The 24,332-nt window shown below is 37.0% G+C and overlaps 5 protein-coding genes across 8 annotated transcripts; 3 read left to right on the top strand and 2 right to left on the bottom strand.

Annotated features, from left to right (window-relative positions):
• Window positions 1-845: 845 nt before the first annotated feature.
• Window positions 846-4,867, top strand: LOC113706635 (protein REVERSION-TO-ETHYLENE SENSITIVITY1-like). Of its 4 annotated transcripts, none has more exons than XM_072064078.1 (4): window positions 846-1,149; window positions 2,118-2,381; window positions 3,762-4,121; window positions 4,314-4,867. In XM_072064078.1, the coding sequence occupies exons 3-4, from the start codon at window positions 3,813-3,815 to the stop codon at window positions 4,734-4,736; spliced, it is 732 nt and encodes a 243-aa protein (XP_071920179.1). In that variant the 5' UTR covers window positions 846-1,149; window positions 2,118-2,381; window positions 3,762-3,812; the 3' UTR covers window positions 4,737-4,867. The 4 variants fall into 4 exon arrangements, with proteins under 4 accessions (XP_071920179.1, XP_071920178.1, XP_071920180.1 ...); XM_072064077.1 differs by having other exon boundaries at window positions 3,678-4,121; XM_072064079.1 differs by having other exon boundaries at window positions 2,118-2,516; window positions 3,678-4,121.
• On the bottom strand, window positions 3,761-8,738 carry LOC113706637 (uncharacterized). The gene is made up of 6 exons (XM_027228568.2): window positions 8,253-8,738; window positions 7,617-7,687; window positions 7,483-7,535; window positions 6,910-7,392; window positions 6,750-6,840; window positions 3,761-5,352 (listed from the first exon to the last, which is right to left on the bottom strand). The coding sequence occupies exons 1-6, from the start codon at window positions 8,398-8,400 to the stop codon at window positions 5,266-5,268; spliced, it is 933 nt and encodes a 310-aa protein (XP_027084369.2). The 5' UTR covers window positions 8,401-8,738; the 3' UTR covers window positions 3,761-5,265.
• Window positions 8,739-10,091: 1,353 nt separating this feature from the next.
• LOC113706636 (calcineurin B-like protein 10) lies at window positions 10,092-15,176 on the bottom strand. The gene is made up of 9 exons (XM_027228566.2): window positions 15,025-15,176; window positions 14,688-14,874; window positions 14,082-14,164; window positions 13,851-13,910; window positions 12,907-13,015; window positions 12,764-12,816; window positions 11,287-11,367; window positions 11,072-11,184; window positions 10,092-10,709 (listed from the first exon to the last, which is right to left on the bottom strand). The coding sequence occupies exons 1-9, from the start codon at window positions 15,055-15,057 to the stop codon at window positions 10,652-10,654; spliced, it is 777 nt and encodes a 258-aa protein (XP_027084367.2). The 5' UTR covers window positions 15,058-15,176; the 3' UTR covers window positions 10,092-10,651.
• A 2,556-nt stretch (window positions 15,177-17,732) lies between these two features.
• LOC113706154 (protein FAR1-RELATED SEQUENCE 5-like) lies at window positions 17,733-20,383 on the top strand. The gene is made up of 2 exons (XM_072062914.1): window positions 17,733-19,894; window positions 20,008-20,383. The coding sequence occupies exons 1-2, from the start codon at window positions 17,733-17,735 to the stop codon at window positions 20,381-20,383; spliced, it is 2,538 nt and encodes an 845-aa protein (XP_071919015.1).
• Window positions 20,384-22,652: 2,269 nt separating this feature from the next.
• On the top strand, window positions 22,653-23,809 carry LOC113705674 (protein TOPLESS-like). Its single transcript, XM_027227593.2, has 3 exons — window positions 22,653-22,919; window positions 22,995-23,161; window positions 23,259-23,809. The coding sequence occupies exons 1-3, from the start codon at window positions 22,725-22,727 to the stop codon at window positions 23,467-23,469; spliced, it is 573 nt and encodes a 190-aa protein (XP_027083394.1). The 5' UTR covers window positions 22,653-22,724; the 3' UTR covers window positions 23,470-23,809.
• Window positions 23,810-24,332: the final 523 nt, after the last annotated feature.

Here is a 24,332-nt window from a genome sequence, read left to right as displayed (position 1 = left end):
TGTAATTCAGAAATATCACACGGTCTTATTTTGATGGGTCATCCTAGGACACATGTTTTGCTTTTCTTTGTGTGGTTCGTGTTTGATGTCAACACTGCTACTACTCTTAAAGAACCCCAAATTTCGCATTTAAGTATCGTGTACCCAACTACTAATTAAGAAATAAAACAGCTTGGTTTTGTATTTTCTAATTTTTAGTGTAAGTAAGAGGTTTGAAGTCGTGCCTGCAGTTCAAAATAGTAGTTGTTTAAAATAAAGCGTTGTTAGTGTTTTTATCCAACACAATTTGCAAATTCTTATGAGAAAAAGATGGCAACAAAAAAAAAAAAAAAAACTTTTAGCCACCAAAATCATAGTGGTTAGATGAGCTGATGAATGCCTAGTTTTTTTTTTTTTTTTTTTGTATCTTTTTCTTATTTTTGACTCAAGAAAAGCTCTAAACCTGAAAAAGGGTAAAACGAAAAAAAAAAAAAATTAAGAGTCAAATTACTGACCTCAGTATCATCTGGTACCTATTATCTAATAGGACTTTTATCATCGATTATTTTTTCTAAAAGAATGTATAGTATACATGAAGATCACTATACCACACTTTTGCCCAGCACTTTCTCCTCCTAAAATTAGAAATTGAAGGTGACAACAAAACGTGCACGACATGCTCTCATCCAATGTCTAAATCCAGTTGCAAATTGCCTAAGTTTAATAAATTAAAGGACCTAACAACAATTAACTAAAACATCCGGGTCAAAATAAAAAATGCAAGAAAATCTTGCCCAACCAGCTAGGGTCCACCATTGAAGAAGAGATTAAGTAGATACATGCATCTTCCCAAGTTTCTGCATCTGCCCTTTCCAATTTTTAATACAAAGAAAATCCGCTTAAAGGCCAAAACCAGTTACTCCCACCTCACAACGATTGCTAATAAAGTCACCCCTCTCATGCTCTCTTTTCTCTCTCCAGAAAAATTTCTAGTATTTTTTTTTAAATCAGAATTATGGGAAGCATAAATATGGCTCCTCGTGTCTGCACCTGTATTTGTCAAAGTTTTCTTCTTCTTGTAACTCTTCTTCTCCTCCTTCCTCAGACTATGCAATATATAGCTGCCTTAAAACTATCGAACTTCCTTAAAACCTTCAAAAAGTGTTACAGGTTTGTTATCCATCTTAACTGTTTCTTAACTTAGTTTTGCTTTATTTGTTGCCATGATAATATTTGATTAATGGGTCTTTTTTTTTTTACCCTTTTTTTCCTTTTGTGGAAAAAGTTTTGATCTTTTCCTTTCTTTATTTCTTATTTGGTTTGTTTTGTATGTGGGCTTGTTACATTGGTAGTATATATAAACTGTGACATTATCAAGATGGCATTTTAGAAAAGTTTGGTTACTGAGGGCTGAGTATGAAAGATAAATTAAAATTTTCAAGATTTATAATTATTGTAGTTGCTAATCAACTTCTGATGCTTTAGGTTTATCCCCCGTTTATGTGAGTTATCCATTGTTGAGTACTTTATTTCACTTATTGCTGATCAAAATATCTCTAGAGACAATCATGATTGCTAGGGGAAAAAATTCAGTTGTTTATGAAATCAAGTATGGGGGTTAATTGTCATAATCACAAGTCATAAGTTCATAGGTTGGTTTCTTAGGTAGTATTCTGTTTAAGCGAGTTAACCAGATTCTTGGCCTTTCCCTTGAAGCTGGATAATTTATGAGAGTTTGGAGTATATGGTGATTGAAAGATCGTTTAAGGTTTGACTGTAAGTTACTTTGAGTCCAAAAATTAAGAAATGCAATTTTTTTATAGCTTTTACTAGGGGCATTGGTTGTATGATAGCTGAGTCCCACTTGGAGATGCTTGGTTGGCTTACTGGTCTTCATGCCGTGATGTTTCCTTAGTGGCCCTTCTCCAAAGCACTTATAGTTGTGGTCTCCCTAGTCGAAACAGTTGCTCCACATTAACTAGTACTTTGGATTCCTTTTATTTATTGAGTAATAGAAGCTTAATCATCCATAACTTTTAAATATAGGTCTCTTTTCTTCAAGCTCAAGCTTGATGTCATTTTTTGTTGTAATTTTGCTTGAGTGATAACTGGAAATGTGGCTTTTCTTTGGATAGCAGGAATTAGGATTGGTAAGGCGGGTTAACAGAGTTTGATTTCAGGTCAGCAGTGAAGTCTCAATTGACCGGTAATGACTTATTGCCTTCAGACCATAAGATCGTTGAGATAATAACCACATTCACTGAGTTAATTCCAGCCTTGTCAAGTACCTTTCTGGCTATTGGGCTGCTGCCAATTGATGACTCTGTATGCGCTTGTGCAAAACAAAAGCTCAGTCTAAGTCATGCAGAAGGGATAGATTGCATCTTCTTCGGGCTCTTTTGGTAACCTAAATTTCTATGATTAGCTTATGAGGAATCATTCCACACTTGCCATCTTCCGTATCCAATATTACACTTGGAATTGCTTTTTCTCTATGCAAGATGGGAATCCCATCAGCTGGACAGGGTGGAAATGTGGTAATGATTGTGTTACAAATTACAGAAAAAGAACTAAATTGCAAGCTGGTATCTTCTAAATAAAAAGGGGATGAAAAGGCTGTATCAACTACTTTTTTTGATAATTATAGATATCTGACTTGAAGTTTTTGACTGCACGCCTTCGTTGCAAGCTTTTCCTGTCTGTTTTAATATTTAGTCTCTGCATTTTGATTTCAATGGCTCACAAGAGTATTTCAAGGTGTTAAACATGTCTTTGCCAATGCTACCATGCAGGGCAAGTTTAAGAGGCATGATGTGAAAGTTGAATGGAAATAAATGTAGTTATGAAAACCTCAGTGTAGGAAATTATTTTCACTTTGATTTTTGTAATGAATATGCTGAATGATCTTTCCTAGATTGGAGTTGATGGATTTGGAAAATATTTATTAATGCAATTACCATTTTGAGTGCCTAAAATTATTGAAGGATACACAAAAAGATAGTTGTTCACTGTGCAGTAGTGAGTCACTAAGTATCATGTGTGGTGCTAAGTACAACTAAACAGATCTTTCCATCTAATGAATGCTATCAAATGCATTCATGAGTAGATGGTAAGAGTGTCTTCTGCTGCAACTAGTGGGTAATATTGTATGCTTTTTGGTAATTTGACAAGAACTGAGTTAAGTTTGGGAAGTGAATGGAAACTAGTATAACTCTATATAAGTGTTTCATGGAATGAAATTGAATATTATGGCAAAGAAGTTAGTTTTGGTATTTGAGTATTCTAGACATTGTAATAGGTGCATATGTGCAGAATGCTTAAACCATATTTAACATTCTCATAACATTCCGTGTGCTTGTGCATGGATGCTAGTAAGGCATTAGGTAAGCAAGATATCACTCCGAAACTAGCTGCTTAATGCTAAATCATGGAATATGAATCTTTAACTATTTAATCAAGGTGAAGTGAATGGTGTGTATCAATGTGCATCATTGTTTAGTTCTGCTGCCTCTGTTTCTCTCTTTATTTTCAGATGAATAACCTTTGCTGATACTTATATGTCTTGTCTGAATTTTTTTTTTTTTTTTTACATGGTCAAGATTTTATTTTAAGCAACATAAGCATTGAGTGCTTATTTCTGGTTGTTACCCCCTTCATAGCTTAATGTTTCACTATAGTTTTTTTTTTCTTTTTGGCAGAGAACCTTTTTGCGTTGGGTTACTGCACTATTGATATACCTGTCTCTGTCATCTTGTATGAGTTGCATATCGATTATGTCGCAGGGTGTTGTCTGAACTGGAAATGCTCAAGACAACTAGACTATATATGGCCGTATGCCTTCAAGAAGACATTCTATGATGGAGCTTACACCTATCCACAGCATTGGAAGTAAAAGTTCTGTGAGGAGGACTCAGCATGAATTCTGGCCGCTTGGGGAGATTGATCCAAAAAATTCAAAGTTCCCCTGTTGTATAGTTTGGACACCCCTCCCAGTTGTCTCATGGTTGGCACCTTTTATTGGACAGGTTGGCATATGCATGGAGGATGGTACTACTCTAGATTTTTCTGGATCCAACTTTGTGAATGTCAATGATTTTGCATTTGGCTCCGTAGCCAGATACCTTCAATTAGACAGAGAGCAGGTACTTCTTAATGACTGCTATTGCTTGATACTGGTGTCAATTGGTCTCTCTCAGTTAAGCCCCAAAATTTTGATACCTCCCCCCTCCCCTTCATTTTTCTTGAATACTAGAATGGATAGGAGAGGCAGCTCCATATGATTAGGCAGACTGTTGGATAACTTGTTTCTGCAAAAAATTTTAATGTTTAAACAGTGCTGCTTCCCTCCAAACCTTGCGGGGCACACGTGTATGCATGGTTACAAACATGCCGAGAATGGGACAGCAATCACATGGGATGACGCTCTCCAATCAAGCATGCGTCACTTTGAGCACAAGTCATACAACCTTTTTACATGCAATTGTTACTCATTTGTTGCTTATTGTCTGAACCGGCTCTGCTACAGGGGTTCAATGCAATGGAACATGATTAAGGTTGCAGCTCTGATATTGTTTAAAGGGCATTGGGTTGATGTCCTGTCAGTTTTAAGGTCATTTTTACCTTTTGTGGCAGTGATGTGCCTGGGTGTTGTCGTGGTGGGATGGCCTTTTCTCGTTGCAATGTTTTCTTTTTCCCTTCTCCTTATCGGATGGTACATTTTGGCTAATTACTGTCTTAACAATGTATTGGAGAGCTAGCCGGTGCGGCGCTCGGGAGATCTTGTTCTTGCCTGATGTAATGTGAAGTACCTTCTATTGAAAGTTTGAAGTAGTACTAGTTTTTGTTCCATAACTTGATTAATCAAAGAATTCACATTGGTCTTAGCAAATCCAGTGCCAGCCATTTTATATGTTTCTTGTCTATCCTTAAATTGTTTCTGTTATTTACAGAAAAAGGTGCTGCCCTACGTATTATTTTACACCTATTGTCTTAGAATATACAATTGTTCTTTAACCGTCAACATTTGTTGCCTACAATGTACATTGTCTCGTACAATTATTGTGACGAGTGCTCAGCCTCTCACTGGTGAATCACCTTCGTTTCACGAGTAAATACAAGCAAAAACAAGAAGATAAATCCGGCCCTATACTTGAAAAAACCAAATCCGTGCGGATAGATTGTTTCTCCATCCAACCATGGGAATGGGAAAAAGATGGTGAAATACTTTTTATCTATAGTATGAACTAATTCCCAGTCGTTGCTCAAGCTTCAAAATTTGCCTCAGCTTCAAGCTCCATACTTTGGGGCCTTCCAAAGCTTAAATGCCACTTCGTGTAGAAATCTATCAGCAGGTATCACAAGGTATCCTCCATGCTGCATGACAAAGGGGAGATGCTCAAACAATTACTTCAAATTCCAGAAAAATCGCCATGAATGTTATTATGTAGATGGTGAGTCACAATGATGATTATTGCAGATCAGTGAACCTAAAAAGCATCCAGTATGCTACTCACTAGAGAGAGGTAGGGAAAAGAAGCAAGAGATAGCAATCTTATCACTTCTGCAACACTGATATGCATTAAGCTGAGTCTTAGCATCATCTACCTCACAAGAGTTGCAGAAATGACAGATTTTATAGGATCACCATAGGTCCTACATAACAAAATGTCAATACCAGAGAAACAACAGACGGCCAACAGCTTTTTTGAAAAGCCAAACACTTCATCCATCCTAAATTGCTAGTCCTATCCAGTTTTCCAACTTATGTGTAACAGTAGCTTGATAAGGAAGGAATTGGGTGCTGACTACATTTGACATTGAACTAAATGATGATTTGACACAGTGGACAACCCTGTCTCATGAAGTTCCACAAAATCAACCATGTGCACAGTAAAATTGGTGATTAAAAGGACTCCTCGTGCATTCCATGCTCGCAAGTGCAGCATAGCTATATGTGTAGATTCATCCAGCAGGGCCCTTAAATGTACTAAACAATTAGCAAAATAGAAGGGTTTGGCCAATAAATTTCCTACCAAATTTAGTTAGCAACAAATATTTTGTGAATGACCAGAAAGAAAAGTATGACGCTAGCAACGGGATAAAGGGAGCATGTAACTCTCACTTAAGATGCGCATTAAACATCTATAAGTTTACAAATTTGTTGTCGTAAGTAATTAATTTCCCAATCAAAGGACCTCCATGAATCACATGATGGAACCACCAAAACTGAGAAGGGATGCAACAAAATAACCAGAAATAACAGACAATACGGCTTCAACATTCTACTTGATCTAAAGTTGGTAGCATTAAAAACATATTGCATGAGAACCTCTATCATGCTTTCCTATCAAAAAATAATTCATGCAACTACCCCAGTCAAACATTTTTTAGTTCCTTGTGGGATACATATTGCTTTTGATTGTCAATGTCAACGTTGAGGAAGAAAATATTCTAAGATAGGCAGAAAGGAATAAGAGATGCAGTTGGATATTCAATCAACATAACTTGACCAATGTGCATTACTACACATGGTAGACAAGAGTATACAAAACAGATAGCATGAGCACAGTTCCAGGGACCAAAAAGCATTAACAATCAAAACAATTGAAAGCTTGATAACTTCCACGGAGATTAACAAATATCCTAAGAACAAGGAAAGAAAACAAGGATGACACAAGAAGAGAGAGAGAAAAGCATCTGCGAGTTACATGCAGCTATTCCGTACTGTGCTCCATAGGATTCAAAGCTGTACCAAAATTTATAAATAGTACCTCTTTAAAATCTGAAAAGGAATAGGTCTCAACAACATCTTTGCGAGTTACAGCATTCTGCCATTGAGCAATTAACATCGGATAGAGGTGCCTGTTACATAACATGTTAGATGGAGGCGACATTTGTTGGTTTTACTAGAACATACCCTGCATCATTTACCTAACATTTTCTCGTAGCTTCCCTCCTTTCACTGTGTAGCTTTGACGGGGGAAAAGGACAGATAGCTCAGAGTTACTATCATGCTTGGCAAGAGAGAAAGAAAGATTTGGATTTTCATCAATGAAGGTTCCATAACTCAATATAACAGACAGATGCAACCGAGAACTAATCTCATTTCCAGGTTTGGCTATGTGTAGTAATGAACCAATTAAATCATTGACATGTTCAAGGTCCAAAAGACCATTTGGCTCTTCGCCAGCTCCCATGTGAACAAAAAGTAAATCAAACTGGCTTGTCTCTAAAGCTTTCCCTCCTTCAAAACCAAGCAACTTCAGCAATTGAGAGGCCACAATTGATGAATCAGCTAGAGAAAGGCCACTGTCAATTACCTCGTTTGACTGCAAAATGGTTAATCCAAGTTTGCTCCCGAAGCATTGTAAATTTAAATTATTAGTAATTACAGCAGCTTTCATCCCCATAAACCTGAGAATAATTGAAAAGGTCAGAGGGGAACGGTTTATGCATGGACTGCAAATATTATCCTAGTCATACAGTTGGAGCAAAAAATTGAACCTCTCAGATATAGATGGAATAGGAGATTCAGCTTCCAAAGATTCTTTCAGATTCTAAAAACCAAAACAAAGAGGTGTTAGAGTCAGATAAATGATGCTCACCAATATATCTTAATTCAAAAATTTAAAACTTACGCCCTTGTTATAAGCTTCAGAACTATCCACTAGCTCCGCAAAACCTCTAATTATTCTCGAATCTACATTTTCTGCAAGGTAATCCCCAAGTAAATAAAGAACTGACAAAATGCAATTCAAAGATTAAGAGTACGATGCTAATCATAGTTGAAGCAACTGTAAAGACAACTAGACAAGAGCTTTAATTATCATCAAATTGTCCACACTGCAAAGAGACGTGTTATACTTTCACGGCCAAGACTGAATCTTTGGAAATGATGAAACTTTTATTCTCAAGAATTGGAAATAAATTCTCATTATTCGTGTATCATAAATTAGTCAGACCTGCGAACATCTAGTTCACAGTCATTAGCATTGCCGGGTGAACTAATGGCATGCTCAGATACCAATTTAGACTATCTTAGAATCAGCTAAGACAAAGTAAATTATTTTCTATAAAACAAAATCACCAACCCCACCAAAAGAGAAGAAAAAAGCGGCCCCATTTCAGCTGTAAATAGCAAGTAAATACAAATCACCACAAAAGGCATAGATAACTCGAAGAATATATATGATGCATAATAGATGTATAGAGATTATTAAGCGTAAAACGCAAAAGGAATAAACAATAACTGGTGCATGTAGAGAAGCAGTTACCAGAAGGAAGAGGAGGGGAATGAGGGAGGGTCAAGAAGCCACAGCAGGCGAGAGAAGCCAAGGAATGGAGGTGGGTATGAGACGGGGAGATGAATGAGGCCAACCCATCTCCGTACAACACCAATGCTCTGCTTGGCTTGTCCGCCATCTCTCTCTCTCTCTCTCTCTCTCTCTCTCTGCGCGCGCAGGTGACAATGGTTACGAAGTCCCAGCAGGCAGCGTTGCGTTTGGGAAAGTCGAGACTGGGAATTAGACTGGTGACCACCGGCTTGCGGCCGCGGCTTATATATTTCTTTGCCAATTCCAAGTATGGGTTGGGCTTTGTCTTGGCTGTGGCCTGTGAGTGGGTCTAGCCATGTCTATGGTAGATGGATTTGCACCAGGGGTCTCGAGCTTAGGAACTCCTCTTTCTGTCCTTCCAATGTTTTGCAATTTTGAAGACGATCAACAAGGATCGACTCCAGACTTACTCTTTAGCTCGAACCCATCACCTATCGGTCGGTTACACATGAAGCAGTTTAATATTTTATCAACTATTCCCAGCTTAGGTCCGTTTGGGGTTGCGTGTTTTTTTTATGTATTAAAAGTGTTTGATAAAAATCATCCCATAAAATTAGGAGTAAAACTATTGGTGTTAGAAGCACTTTTAGCAAAAGCTCAAATTTGATGCTTTTAAAGTAGCTTGTGTGATTAAAAAAAAATAAAACGTCAAATTTAATCATCATATATAATATTATGAATCAAATAAAGATATAAACACTTTTAAAATTTTTCAAATTACACATTATTCAATACGATAAGTACTTATTGAATTATATCTCTAAACAATATATTTAAAAGTACTTAAGCAGTTGATAAATAAAGCTCTACTAGGGAAATACATTTCAATAAGTTATTGCAACCCCAAACGGGCTCTTACTCTCTGACTCGAATCCGTCACTTGTTGGTAAGTATTTTATTAACTAGGCTTCACTTCGTTGTCATTTTAACAACCAACATAAAACAGTAAATCTTAACTGGGCCTGTTTGGCACTTGAATTTTTTGCCAAGTTTAACTCCTACAAGTTTTTTAAAAACTCTAACTGCAGTAATCTCAAAAAATTTCTCAAAATTTTTAAACTATACACTTCAAAATATTCAAAAATTTACATTCTTCAAAAAAAAAATTTAAAAACTTCTACCGTAAGTTACAGTAAAATTTTAGACAAACACTAAAAACATTCACTTGCCAAACAGGAACGTTGTTTGATAATTAGTTACATGGCTAATAAGCTCTTGGGAAAGTAATTGTTAACAATAATCTTGTCTGATGTGCAACCACTCTTAATATGGTCGTTTGATTTGATTGATGATCACACTATTTCTTAAAAGTCTTCTTTTCTTACGTGAGATGATTAATTTCTTGCTAATAGTGGCGATGAAGCCCTATTAAAATGATTAAGAATTAATCTTTGCTATTTAAATGATTTTTTTTTTAAAGCACCACATCTCCAATTTCCAAGTAGGCTGTTATTATGTCGTTGTTTGTCTGGTGACAAAATTTAAGTGAAATCATTTGACCCGCCAACCCTTAGTTTTTAGTCACACTTTTCAAAAATACTAAAATAAAAAAAAAAATTACCTGTAATACACAAATTGACGATGCATGTGTTAAGCATTAGTAGTCAAGCAGGGAGAAAAGCAGAGATAAAGCAATTTGTCATAGCTAGCATAGAGCTTGCTTATTCATTATGAGCTAGACAGCTGCAATTACATGCAATCGAAGATTAAGCAAAAGTTTATGGTCTGTATTGACGAGATTTGAACAATTAATCATCCTACTGTAAATGTTAAACAGTATTCAACTCTCAACCAAGGACATTCTACCTCTATTATAGATGACAAATCGCCAAACACCAGGCAGATAGTAAAAAAGGCAGTCAATCATGTACAGAAAAATGACCCTAGTGAGCTTCACTAACAACAGTCAAATCTCAGGTGACCAGAAAGTAGAAAAGGAAACTGATGCATAAAAATGAGCAGAAAACACGCTAATGTATAATCCAAAGCTAAGGTTGGTTACAAGGAAAAGTGATGTACAGAAACGTTTGTAGCCAACTGAATCATTCTAGCAGAAAATGCTGCAATGCTGTTGCTCTAAGTAACTGCTCCAGATGAATATATGCACCAGGGGGGCTTGCAGTTGGATTGTACGAGAGAATGAGATTTCAAAATTGATCAATCCACTGCAAGAAGAATACCAAGTGATGCCACCTCAAAAAATTCCCTGCTGAAGGACTGATTTTTGTGCCTCTAAGAACTTGGTTGATATCTCTGGATCGAACAAGAAGCTGAGGAACTAAAAGCATCCATGTCTAACCAATGGCAACCGCAAAATGATACTCTCCTCAGAATTTTACTTAAGCATTTTCAACCACTGTGTTGAAAACAAAACTGGGGAATACAGTGCTGATGTCTCTGGAAAATGAGAGAATCATGGTCAAATATTTTTTCAAGCTCTTCAAAATTGACAAAAGAGTACCCTCAGAAATGAATTGAAATTATCCCCCTAACAAGCTGACGAGGGCGGAAGTCTTAATAAGGGTGCTAAGATAGCAATAAAGAAAGAGAGGGGAACTGGTATAACTTTCATGGGGCGAAAGAGTGCATGAAAGTCAATAGATAGAGAGCGCACACCATGTGCCTCCTACATATTGATGAGTAACTTCCAGTAGTGTAGGTGTCTTTGCTAGAAGGGGACTTCATGAATGTTGGAAAATGGTAAGAAAAAGGAAAGAATGATAAACAAATAAGCATGAAGCCACAAGGAAGTGACATACTTCAAGTATGGAAGAGTCATGTTCCGCAAGAGTGAGGGATGCTGAATAACAAAATCCTTCCACTCCTCTTTATTAATTCTCCCATCCCTGTCTGCATCAACATCGGCAAAAGTCTACAAGTAGAATGAAAATGTCCAATCACAGAATGATCCATGAAGAAAGAGACCACTTAGTAAGCATGGAAAGCATAGGTTAAATTTCGGAAAAACTAGTACCTTGTCAAGAATTTGCTCCAGAAGATCATCAGACAACTTCATCTCAGATTCCATTAGAATTGCAATCACCATTTGCTTGACCTGAAGTAAAGTTTTGTCGGTAACACCATAGACTCTAAATTGCTATTGCATGAAGCACTTAAAACTGATAGTTTGACATCGTAAGAATTGCTTATTAGGCCATTCAGAATGCAGATGATTCAAGGTGTATGAATAAGGACCAAGATCATGTTTGTCACAATGCTACAATTTTTTGTTAAAACAATGTGGAGTTAGAAAATGCAATATGCCTTATGATTGGATGGTAACGAAATTCAAAAGCATGTCAAAAGCAGAATAAAATGAACATCACTAACTTAAGGCAATATGTATGTGATCAATAACTTTCATAAACCTGTTTATTGGAATGGGATTCTTTAGAAGGGAGCCAACATTGCCAGATTAATGGGTGGCTCGTGAGAGTCTTACTAATTATGCAGAACAGAAATTGCAACGTAGTAACCAATCCTTTATTGGCGATACCATTCCACCTACTTGAGATGTTTAAGTGATCATGACTTTGGCAATCACTCCACAATCTTGTAAGTAAAACAAGGTGGACAAAGAAGATTCAAAACTCAAAGACTTTTTGCCCTTGTGTAATTAAATTCAAGAAGCCATTTCACAAGCAGCATTGAATGAAAGTCACTAACCTAAGATCATGCAAAACATTAGCGAACATACATCAACTTCAATTTTAGTCGCATTTTCCATCTCTTTGTCAATGATACGGGAAAAACACATCTCTTTAGAGAGCAAAGTATCATACCAGTTGAGTTCTTCTAGTCAACAAGTCCAATAGTGCGCGCCTCTAGAATACAAAAGACCTAGAATGACAAACCAGAAAAGCTAATTCCTACTGACACCATTCAGCCCTAGTTGCTTCTACTTTTATTCTTTACTTTTTTTCATGTGTCTACTGATTAAAACCAAGGCTGCTAGATGATCAAATCAAGAACAAGGCACCAAACTAAAGGTGGAGGGAGGGAGGGGGGGGGCATTCTCAAAAGTAAACTTTATTTTCTTTATTCTCATGCCTTTTAACATATTGCAATTCTTTTTTTTTCCCTCTCCCTAATTAATACTACATGACCATGAGTAAAGAAATTAATTGACAAGCCACAGACATTAGCTTTAATAACAATGAAGTCTACTATGGAAATTTCCATGGCTTTTATGAGAGTTGTGTTTGACTTATACGTTCAAGCTTACTTATTTGCTTATTTTATAAGCTCATTCTGGTATGTTTGCATGAGTTGCAGTAAAAATGACTACTTATTTTTTCACTGTAACTTTGAGAAAGAAATCCGTATTGTACTTTGGCGTACAGTAGTTTACTAACTATTGTAGCCAATAAATCATAAATTTTGTACTTTTAGAGTATTGATTTCAGCAACAGTATCTACTAACAAGATGTTCATAATGTACCAGCACTTACTTCTTCTCGCTCAATGAACCCTGTCTGTCTCAGATTATAAAGCTTAAAGACAACTGCGAAAGAATACAAGGCAAATCTAGTCAGTACAATCTAAATCAGGTGCCATTCTGTCAGCCAAAGAATTGATTCACCTAGTCACTCACAATCTATTTTATCCTCCATTGGAGCACATGGATGGAACACATTCAGGGCATGGATAAACTCCTCAAACTCAATTACACCATTTCTCTTTTCATCAAAAAGATCAAAAACCTGCAAAGGTGCCATCAGGTTAGTAAGTGAAGTAACTAAATGCACAACAATATGCACAATGCACGAACATATCACAATGACTCCTTAACTGGTAAAGTGATACGCTAAATGTGATATAGCATGCACTATGATATTGCACTAAATGTTAATCAGCTATGTCAATTTCAAATAACATTGAGCTCCAACATGTGCAATAGGCGGTAACTGGATGACTCAAATCAACCTGAAGGAATGGTATGCAAGCTTCCAGAATTGAGAGCCTTGCATATGAAATCTGGCACTGCTCGCAGGAGAGCATGACTTTGGCTATCATAACAACAGACACAAAAGTTGCAGATATAAATAAAAATTGAACCACACAACAAAAGTATCTCTTGTGATCAGTTATTTATCTGTTGCTTTCCCTGGTAATTACTGAGAATCATGGTCTTTGATTCACAGGAAGCTATTTACTTTTGAAAGGAAGGGGACAGAATAATCCTATATAAAGATAAAAAATGGCAGATATGCAAGTATTTGATGTCCCAAGTCACAAGCAATTGAAGATTTCCAAGTAATAAACAAATTGCAATGAGCAGGCATGCAAAGAATTGTCTGCAAACATTTTCTTTGGAGGCCATTGAAATGAATACACATGCAAAGAATTGCGGCTCGTTAATCTTCTGGCAAAACCTAAACATGCACAAAATTATGATTTCCATCTGGATCAACAATGCCTCATTAATCAACTCCATTTCTTTTTTAATTGAAGAAATAATTCGAATCCAACTAAAGGTTAGACAGCCAAAAAAATGGGACAAAGAAAAAGAAGAAGAAGTGTTTATGGAGCATTTACCCGATCCAGAAAAAGATTTTCACCTTGTGAAGTTTGAAACAATGCTAGCTGAAGCTCTTCCTGTAATTGCAATAAATATCCAAAAAAGAATCAGATTTATCAAGGAAAAAGAAAACCCAGTACACGTTTATTAAGATAGCTAAGAGACCAAAAATTACCGTAATAAGAGTACAAACCAACACAACTGAAAGCGAAAAACCTTTACGTTAAGCAAGAATAAATTAAGAATACCTTGTGGATGAACCCATCATCAACAATCGAACAACTCAACTTCTTAAACAACTCATACAATGCCTCCACTTCGTTTACTGAGACTGAAAAAAGTACAGACCATTGAACACATCAACTTTCGATTCCCATTCTTCCCAACTGTTCAAACAGAATCCAGGCTTTAAACCGAAATCCAATAAACAAGCCAATTCATCCCTGTAGTCTAGTACAAAATCCAATTCATTTCGAGCCTTTCTTTTTCAAGTCCAACTCTCATGGAGGATAAGAAAAAGTATATATCTTTTTCTGCATACCACTTAAAGCTAATGAAGTTTCGATCTGATTAGTCCAAAACCCATTTAACATTAGAGATCATAAATTCCAATTTTCATGCAGACAAACATTTCCACAACAAGAAAGAAAAAGAAAACAAAAAAAAAATCCATTAGCTGCTGTTTCAAGAAATTTGAAGCCCACGATACAAGAATTGTGGATACATGACATCTGTTCAAGTTTAAAATTGATATTTTCCATTTTCGTCATGATGATTGTTAACGCAAAAGTTCCAGGCAAATAAGAGAAAGATAAGAACTGAAACGAATGAAGTAGGAAGTAGAAAGCATTTACATCGAGATTCTTGGGATAGTCGAACGAGTTCCTTGTACGCACAGCGCAGTTTCTTGGGACGGCGGAGATTTATGGGATTGGGAAGACACTCGAAACAGCCCGACAACGCATAGATTAAAGCTTCAGCTATTGCTATAAATGGGATGAGTGCGGCGCAAATCTTCTCAGGAAATGTGAAAGAACTTCCCTAAAATTTTCACATCATAAAAAGAAAAAGAGAGGAAACCAATTAACTCAACGTAATCAAAATCCACCATAGAAACACATTCATTGGTGAATCCATTGAATTCATCTACCACAGAAACACATTCATTTGTGAATCAAAATCAAAATCTACCTGAGAATTGTTGGTTGAATCCATTGAATTCATCTAAGCAAAAATGCATTATACTTGTCACATTTTTCCCGTCACAGCTGGGAATGTTTTCTTCTGCTTTTGGCTGGAGAGGGAATGGTTTGAAATTGAAAGCATGAGGCGACTCACTTGGTTGGTAGCTTTATCCGACCCAAATGTCATATATATATATATAGACTTTTTATAAAAATAATTAAAAAAAAACTCTATAGAAAAAATATATTATAAAATGAAGATAGTTTAGGATCGTATTTTGCAATTAGCCCTTTATTTATTTATTTATTTATTTATTTTACCAGATAAGATACCCAAAAAGATATCTTCTTTTTTTTTTTTTTTACGAAATAGAAGTTTACCCAAAAAGATATCCAAAAGGTAGGGAATCATCCACCACTGCATGATGTTGCACGTAAGAGGTTGTCGAAGGTTGTCTGTGTACGATGTTGAATTTGAGTGGCATGTGATGTGGACCCGAGTTGGATTTGCAATAATGTCGAGATCGCACTTGTCGGACGAGGGGCCTGGACGATAAGAGATAACCGTCCCAGGCAGTTCACGGCTTGGATGAAGTCTCAAAAATTTGTGCGACTCAGATCACGTCTTGTAACTCGATTTTCACGTCGTGTGAGACCCATAAAAATATTATTTTATTTTATTCGCTGTTATACAGATGGTGTTACACCTTCCGGAGTGATTGTTCTGACAACCGCTCCAGCCTCGCGTCCGCACTTGTCATCCTCTTATGGCGAATTGGCCAGCTCAATAAGATTGCAAAGAATATGAAATGAAAAGTCTATGAATCATGTGTATATTGATTTACATGTATGTTGTAAAGTGGGCCTCCATCTTGAAAAATGAGTACGGCATCGCAGATTGGAGCAAAAGGACGGCATCACGTGATATTCAGCGGTGGCTGTATCTCCAAAGCAAAACAACCGACTAAAGTTCCTATATATATATATATCGAAAATTCTAAGGATTGGTATAGTGGTTTGTACCAATGCATTGGTAAAGTGGTTTAAAGAGGTACGGATGAGAGGAGGACAAGACACGTTAGTCCAAACAAAATTGAAGGTTGTTTTCGGTCATGGAAAGGCAACGGAAATTGAAAGTGACAGAGGGTTCTACACTGAAAAGACAGTGGGTTCCACAATTGAAGGTCTCAACTTCTGTCAGTGGAAGGAACATGTGAAGGACCGGAAGAAGCAGACTTATTTCGTCGGTTATTTCGCTAGTCCGAGGAATAATAATGTGACGTGAAAATTGGCTAGCATCGTACGAGGTATAAAGCATTTATTTGGCAAGAGAATGAACCAGGAATATTAACCTGTACAATTACTTTTACCAACCAATATAGGTGAAAATTAATGGCTAAGGTAATAAATCAAGCTGGATGGCTCCGTATGAAATACTTGTAAAAAGAGCAAACAATTGAGCAAAAGTCTTGTGCATAGTGGAGAGGCCAGGAGGAAAAAAACGCAAATAGATAGAGGTGAAGAAACAGCTGGTACGTGAAAAAGGTAATATGTTTTGTAACAATAATGAATTAGTGGATATAGCTTTGAAATATTCTTTTTGTAATCGAGGGAAAAAATTGAAATGTGGAATAAATTTGCTTATGCAGTATTGTTGTTTGAATATATGTTGTACTTTTGTATATGAATGGTAACTCTCTTCATGAACAAATAATCATAAAATATGATGTAATTAGTTTAGTCTATGACATGAAATGGGTAAGAGCAATTTAAAATATTTGTTAATATTGTTTTCTAAATTATGAACAATAGAGTGATAGAATTGTGAGCATAGAAAAAAATAAGAAATATTGTTTTTAGATTCATTGTGTAGTTGTAGAAAGTAGAAAGAAAGAAACTGGTTTGTAGAGGCAAAATATTGTATAAGGTAAATATTCGATGAATTGAACACGATTATTTAATGAATATTTGTATGGGTTGGATAAGAAAATGCTAAATGCAATTAAAATATTTAATAAAATTAGTCACAAATGTACTGATTTATGTGGAAAACCTCAGGGAATATTGTAGTTGGATTGCTCGAATTGATTATGGACCCACTAAGGATTAAGTGAAATGTTGGGATCATTAGTGAATTTATGCTAGAATACAAATTTTGAAAATTAAATATAATTTTGTACATGGTGTAATTGAAGAATTAGAATAGAATTATAAGTAAAGTTTGTCGTTATATTGGTCCATACCGAAAGTTATTGACTGATATTGCTTGGTTCAATTGAAAATTGAGTACCGGCCTGATTTGTAGGCAAAAATAATATGACATTGTGAAAAATATTGTCGTCATAGAAAAGACAATTAGTACACATTAATTGAGTGAACAATAAACATAATGAAGAAAATGTAAAGTTGGTTACAAAACTGAAAAGAAGTTAGAAAAAATAAATAAATTGACATAAGAGTAGATAATTTAAATATTTTGGAAGAAATTTCAAACTAGATAATATAAAATTAGGTGGTAGTAGTACAATTATATGGATTACAAAAAATTAAATTATATATGTATATGCAAAATTAGATAAATTTAGATTAATTTAATTGTGTAAAATGACATAAGAGCATAAAATTTCAGCAAAGATAATATAAAATTAGATATTCGTAGTAAAATTTGGATAAATTATTTGTAGATAATTATATTGTGTTGATTGATAGTCGCAGATGGCTCGGGAGAAAGGAAAAAATGCAGTAATAAATTTGAATGAAGAGGACGAGAATTGTGAGTCATTTAGCTCAAGTGAAGAAGAATTCATTTCCTCGGAAAAAATAGAAAAAAATTATCCTGTTGATGATATGGATGAAGAAGTGATGAATATGGTATTTGACAGTGAGGAAGATGCATATGAGTTCTACAATTTGTATGGCAAGCTCACTGGTTTTGGCATTAAGAAGGCAGATGTTAAAATTAGTCAAGATGGAACTGTACGGTATAGAAAATTCGCATGTTCTAGGGAAGGAAAAAGGCACGAGAGATATTACAATGTAGCACAGAGGATTAGGCAGCCCAGGCCAGAGACAAGGACAGGATGTCTTGCATGTCTACGCATCAAACATGACAAAGCATCTGAAAAATATGTGGTGACCAATTTCGTGAAAGAACACAATCACAAAATGGCTTCCAAATCAAGCATTCCATATCTTTGGTCTCATCGACACGTAACAGATGCCGATTATGCTCAAGTACGAACAATGAAAATGGCAGGGGTGAAAACAAGTCAGGTTATGAAATTTTTTGCAATGCAGTGTGGTGGATATGGTAATGTTGGATTTGTGCTAAAAGACCTATATAACCGTGTCGATGAAGAAAGGAGAGTCTTGATTGAGGCTGGGGATGCAAAAAATGCAATTGCATATTTCAATGGAAGGAAGGCCAGTGACAAATCATTCATCTTTGAATATGATGTGGACGAAGAATCAAGGTTGAAGACCCTTTTTTGGGCAGATTATGAGTCCCAATTGGATTATAAATGTTTTGGTGATGTTCTAATATTTGATTCGACTTATAATGTCAACGAGTATCATAAGCCACTCGTTGTATTTTCTGGAGTGAACAATCATTATAATACTGTTGTATTCGGTACAGCCTTGGTATCGGGCGAGAGTGTTGAAGAATATGAGTGGCTCCTTCACACATTAACCAAAGCTATGGGAGGACGAAAGCCAAAGGCTGTGATAACAGATGGGGACAAAGCAATGAGGAGGGCAATAAATAATGTGTTCCCAGATGCTCGACATAGATTATGCAGTTGGCATTTGATGAAAAATGCAGAAGCTAAAGCCAAATCAAATGTATTCAAGTCAATGTTCGGTAGGATGATGAAAAAGGCGTACCCCATTGGTGACTTGGAGGAAGAGTGGTTTGCTGTTGTGGGTAAATGTGGACTCCGCCAAAATAAATGGGTGGAAAAGATTTTCGAAATGAGGTTGCTATGGGCTGAATCGTTGCTTCGTGATACTTTTTTTGCTGGAATGCGAAGCACTCAAAGGTGCGAACAAATGAATGCTTTTCTTAAACAGTATTTAAAGAAGAACATGCGATTTTATGAGTCAGTCATAATCCATGAGTTGGCTCTTACTCACTTGAGGCATACTGGGGCCAAGGCAGTTCATGAGACAGAAGATACAATAGTGGTTTTGGCAACTGAATTACAAAAGTTGGAGAAGCATGCATCCGAAGTGTATACTCGAAATGTTTTCTTTCGAGTTAAGAAGCACCTTAATAGACAAGGCCTATATGATTGTTATGAACAGAAAGAAACTTGGAATGGCTGCGTATTTTTCCTCAAAAAGTATGCCGATGACAGAACATGGACAGTAGAGCTCAATCGAAGGACCCTATCATTAAAGTGCTCGTGTAAGAAAATGGAATGGAAAGGGTTACCATGCGCACACATGTTCCGTGTAATGCTGATGGAAAACATGCAATCAATACCAAAATCCTGCATTTTAAAAAGATGGACATGCGAGGCCAGAGAGGAGGCGGATAATGAAGTTCTTGAAGGGAGGCAGGAGATATATGCTGAGTTGGTTCAAACTGCAAGATTTGGAACGTTGACATCAATTTGCAAGGAAATGTGTTTCTTTGCATCCCATATGGATGATGGATTTGCTCGTGTACGAGATATTGTTATAAAGGAGACTAATAATTGGAGGAGAGCTTGGGTGGAGCGTGGATTTGATTGTGGCACTAATGAAAGGTTAGCTGTGGATCCAAAAGAATCACGCTTAAGCCAATATTGTGTGAAGGACCCCGAGAGGACAAGAGCTAAAGGTGACCGGGTTCATACCAATAAAAACAAAGCTGCTAAGTGTGGAAACTGTGGGTTAGTTATCGTACATAATAAATTAGATTATACATTTGCAATAACTAAAAATCATAAAATGGATTATCATTGCATTTCTTGTACTTTTATTAATTTTATTGGTATGATCATAGGTTGCGTGATGGCCACAACAAAAGGACATGTCCTCGTAACTTGCTTAGTTACGATGCATGTGGTATTTCTGGAAGCCAAGCAATTCATTATAGCAACCCAGGATCAAGGACTATGGGTGACTCAAGATTTCAGTTCGGTGCATCCTCATCTGGTGATTTTCAAGGAGTTCAACATCCACTCCTAAGTCCCTCAGAAATGTTAAATAGAGTTGACAGAGATGGAAGCGGTAGTCAAAAAATTGATCATAATCAATCTCACATGATGCAGAGTCCTTGGAATGAATGGAATGGAACAGGATCATACACAATTGCAGGCGTTAATGAAACATGCTTAGTGGACCGAAATAGCTATTCAGCTTCTTTTTGGAAAAGTTAATCGCCAGGCTATACTGTGATAAGAAGCATTGGATTTTTCTTGGTGGGCCCACTGACTAACCGACGTGATTTTATTTTTTATTCCTGCCTGTTTTGTTTTCTCCACGCCACTTTATGTTTATTATTTTGAATACCAAATTCAAAATTTCACTGTGATAGGAAACATTGGGTCTTTCTTGGTGGGCCAACTGACTAACCGACGTGAATCTGTTTAACACTCCCGCTTGTTTTTTTTAACTCCCGCGTGTTTTATTTTCTATGCGCGCCAGTTTATGTTTACAATTTTGAATACCAAATTCAAAATTTTCATAATATGAAATTGACGCGCGTGGTAAAAAAATCAAAAGACACCGATTCAAGTTTTTGTAGCCAAATAAAAGGCCAACTACCGTATTTCAAGTGGCCATTTCGATAGCTGACACAGTAAACAGCATGTCTTCAGCTTCTTCTCACCTTCGCCATGGCTATGAAGTTGAATGGCCCCAACGATTGTGTTCATGTGGAAGGGTTTGTGACATCAAGATTGTTGAGAAGTCGGAGAAAAATCTAGGGAGATATTACTATGCTTGCCCAAAGGAATCGGTAAACTATATATTCTACTTGGGTTCCTGGTGTGTAGTATATGATTAACCCCGACCCTTGCATATCATTAACTTGTTGTTTATTTTTTTCCAGCAAAAATGTCTCGGATTTAGAGGGTGGTGCGATGTGTATGCATTAGCTATAAAAAACTCAAACAGGCAATCTATTTCAGGAAATGAAGGCGAGAGTTCGACGGCTAACCTCATGTCCCCTAAGAGCACCAACGGCCACCGAGGTGCAGAGACAGAGCTCGAGCGTGTGAGTATGGATGTTGCTCGGTTGAAGGTAGACATGGCGCACATATCGAATGCTATGTGGAAGGTCAAAGCAGGAGTTATTTTGTCATTGACCATTGCATTCATTCTTCTATTGAAGCTGTAGGCCAGTACCATTTGTTTATCTATTAAAGCGGTAGAACTATCCAATATATTTTGCTTCTGTTCTATTTATTTAGTGTGTCAGTATGCCGGTGAATGGAAAGTTATTACGGGATAACAGACAAATTTTTTTTGGTTGCCTTCATCTCTGTTTGAAGACAACAGTGCAGCTTTAATTCTAAGCTTTAATTTGAAGACAATGGTGCAGCTTTAATTCTAAGCTTGTGTTGATGCGATTGCTTTCTGGCCATAAATTCTATGGCAAAGGGGACCACCACTTTGAGGAGGCCAAGAAATAATAAATGGCTCTGGTGGGTATTCTTGTTCGCCAATAACAAACGGCAGACCGAGTAAGAAGGTTCGTACAAATTCTGGAATGGAAAGTTTTTGGTCTTTTGGTGATGGTTGGCACTGGATTTGTTGGAAAATCACTCCTGTCCAGTGGTTTTGGCGGTCAGCAATTTCAGTCATTGCTGGCAGCAATGTTGGCGGTCAACAATTTCGGCTTTGTTTCCTGTCATTTTTTTCTTTTCTTTCTTTTCTTGGCTTTCTTTACTGGGCGTTCAAGCAATTTTGGCGGTGAGTTGAGCTGAATCCAGAGCGCACCGCTTCAGAGTTTTGCGCGCTGCTACTTTTCCTTATTGTTTTGTCGGTCTTGTTTCCTCTGTTTCTTTTCTTGGCCTTCTTTACCAGGTGTGTTTTTCCCGTTCCTCATTCTCCTGTCTTCATCCTTTATTCTGAATTGTGTCCTAGGTGTTGCTGTTGAGATGGGGTGCGATGAGGTGGCTGAGGATGTGTTTGATGAAATGTCTGAAAGAGAGGGTTGTCCTAATGCTTGCACTTTTGAAACCATGGTTGTTGGTTATTGCAGGATGGGCAGAGTTCTGGAATGCTGGACAGGGGTTGTCTTGTGGACAATGCAACTTGTACTTTGATTACGAGTGTGTTCTGTGAAAAGGGTTATGTGAGTAGAGCACTGTGGATTTTTAATAAGTTGGTTGATGTGGGATTTTCTCCAAATCTGATAAATTTTACTAGTTTGATCAATGGGTTATGCAAGAGGGGCAGTATTAGGCAAGCATTTGAATTTTTGGAGGAAATGGTTCGAAAGGGTTGGAAACCAAATGTGTATACCCATAGTATCCTTGTGACTCTAGTGAATAAGTCAACGGTTGGGTCTAACAAGCCAATCATGCAAATGTCATTAACTTCAAGTGCCTGGCTTAGTGTGCTTTTTCTTTGTTGCATGGAATTCCCTGATTCCCATTGGATTTGATTCTCAAAATAGCCTTCTTGAAACCATTCTATTAGCAGTGATTGAATTCTGAATCACTACTGACTGATGTCTGATTCTGTTCTGATTTTTTAACTAATTATGTTGCTATGCAGCTATGTGTGTGGAACTCGGATGGATGGGAAAAGCAAAAGGCTAGATTTTTGCAAATTCCTTCAGGCAGGACACCTATGGCACAATCGGACACTCGTGTGCAGTTCCATCAGGATCAGATTCACTTCCTGGTTGTCCACGAGACTCAGCTTGCCATATATGAGACAACAAAACTGGAATGTGTCAAGCAGGTAAGTTGCCGATTCATGTAAACTCAGCTGTTGAACTTCCCTCTGCTATCAGGCTGATATTTTGATTCCTTATAGTGGCTTCCGCGTGAATCTGGTGCTCCAATTTCTCATGCAACATTCTCTTGCGATAGCCAGCTGGTGTATGCCAGCTTCTTAGATGATGCAGTGTGCGTGTTCACAGCAACTCACTTACAAATGAGATGTCGTATAAGTCCTCCTGCTTATCTTCCCAACAGTATAAGGTACTCCTGCAGTATGCGTATTAGTGTAAATAATTCTCTGCGTTTCATACTTCTGCTGTGTATTAATCATTTCCAAAAATTCTCACTTCCTGTGCAGCAACTCCAATGTCCAGCCACTTGTAATTGCTGCACATCCACAGGATCCAAACCAGTTTGCTATAGGTTTATCAGATGGTGCGGTCCATGTTTTTGAGCCCCTTGAATCTGATGGCAGATGGGGTGTCCCTCCACTGGTCGATAATGGATCTGCAAGCAGTTTACCAGCGAGTGCAGCTGGAGGCTCAAGCTCTGATCAGGCGCAGAGATGACTGGATAGATGGGGAAATGCCAATTTTACCTGGTTTTGTTTCTTGGCAAGCTCCATTCTGTTGCACAAGAAGTAGAAAAATTTGAATCCCTTAAATGGTTGATTTCAACTATTACTCAAGAGCCCAGCTCAGCGTGGAAATTCTGCTCGAGCAGATGCCACCTTTGTCAGATTTGTTTTTGGCTGGTTGCATAGCATTAGTCCGACAGTTGCTGAGTTGCTTATAAATAATTTTTTTCATTTTTCATGTGCAGTTTATTTATTTGCCTTTTGTGTATTTGGGTATGTGGAAAAGATCTTTAACAGTAAATCAAGATGTGGCCTAAACAAATCTTCAAGTTTTTTATGCATCTTATATTTACTTTCAACCCTCATAAACGTTGAGGTTTTAGTGGCAGTAGAGAAACAAATCCTATTTAGGAATCCGATATTCCTGCATGCACACTATTTTGGATGCGGCACATGCCATGATGGTCCAATACCAGCGCATATCCTAGAGCCTGGAGTGGTTAACTCCAATTAACCAATCAACAGGATCAAAAATTAATAAGTCCAATTTTGACTTGTCAAAGCAGTTCCTAACTGTCACAAATTCATGGCAATAAGGCCTTGGATATATAAACATTTGGGACGGTCTAAAGGCTATTTCTGCCAGGCTAAGATGAACAAAAAAATTTCCAACAAAAAAGCTACAAAGGAATGTGTAGACCTTCAGCTCTGTCTAACTGTCACAAAACAATGGGAAGATCTTCAGCTACTTCTGCCAGGCTGAGATACCAAAAAATATTTTTAACAAAAACCATACAAAGGAATGGGAAGACCTTCAGCTCCTTGTACAAGCACACTTGTTCATTGTTCATAGGT

This window comes from Coffea arabica, chromosome 8c (assembly GCF_036785885.1).
Source record: "Coffea arabica cultivar ET-39 chromosome 8c, Coffea Arabica ET-39 HiFi, whole genome shotgun sequence".
In the NCBI taxonomy this organism is placed as follows: domain Eukaryota; kingdom Viridiplantae; phylum Streptophyta; class Magnoliopsida; order Gentianales; family Rubiaceae; genus Coffea; species Coffea arabica.
The sequence above is the reverse complement of the archived record's forward strand: the minus strand, read 5'-3'. Positions and strand labels throughout refer to the sequence as shown.

Excerpts from the sequence above, each read along its gene's own strand:
- LOC113706635 (XM_072064080.1), top strand. The coding sequence starts at position 3,813 with ATGCCTTCAAGAAGACATTCTATGATGGAGCTTACACCTATCCACAGC. Across the intron at positions 4,122-4,313 it reads TTCAATTAGACAGAGAGCAG|TGCTGCTTCCCTCCAAACCT; the intron begins GTACTTCTTAAT and ends ATGTTTAAACAG.
- LOC113706637 (XM_027228568.2), bottom strand. The coding sequence starts at position 8,400 with ATGGCGGACAAGCCAAGCAGAGCATTGGTGTTGTACGGAGATGGGTTG. Across the intron at positions 7,688-8,252 it reads TTCCCCTCCTCTTCCTTCTG|AAAATGTAGATTCGAGAATA; the intron begins GTAACTGCTTCT and ends ATTACCTTGCAG. Across the intron at positions 7,536-7,616 it reads CTGAAGCTTATAACAAGGGC|AATCTGAAAGAATCTTTGGA; the intron begins GTAAGTTTTAAA and ends TTTGGTTTTTAG.
- LOC113706636 (XM_027228566.2), bottom strand. The coding sequence starts at position 15,057 with ATGAATTCAATGGATTCAACCAACAATTCTCAG. Across the intron at positions 13,911-14,081 it reads ATGATGGGTTCATCCACAAG|GAAGAGCTTCAGCTAGCATT; the intron begins GTATTCTTAATT and ends TTGCAATTACAG. Across the intron at positions 11,185-11,286 it reads TGGAGCAAATTCTTGACAAG|ACTTTTGCCGATGTTGATGC; the intron begins GTACTAGTTTTT and ends TTCTACTTGTAG.
- LOC113706154 (XM_072062914.1), top strand. The coding sequence starts at position 17,733 with ATGGCTCGGGAGAAAGGAAAAAATGCAGTAATAAATTTGAATGAAGAG. Across the intron at positions 19,895-20,007 it reads GCTAAGTGTGGAAACTGTGG|GTTGCGTGATGGCCACAACA; the intron begins GTTAGTTATCGT and ends GTATGATCATAG.
- LOC113705674 (XM_027227593.2), top strand. The coding sequence starts at position 22,725 with ATGCAGCTATGTGTGTGGAACTCGGATGGATGGGAAAAGCAAAAGGCT. Across the intron at positions 22,920-22,994 it reads AACTGGAATGTGTCAAGCAG|TGGCTTCCGCGTGAATCTGG; the intron begins GTAAGTTGCCGA and ends GATTCCTTATAG. Across the intron at positions 23,162-23,258 it reads TATCTTCCCAACAGTATAAG|CAACTCCAATGTCCAGCCAC; the intron begins GTACTCCTGCAG and ends CTTCCTGTGCAG.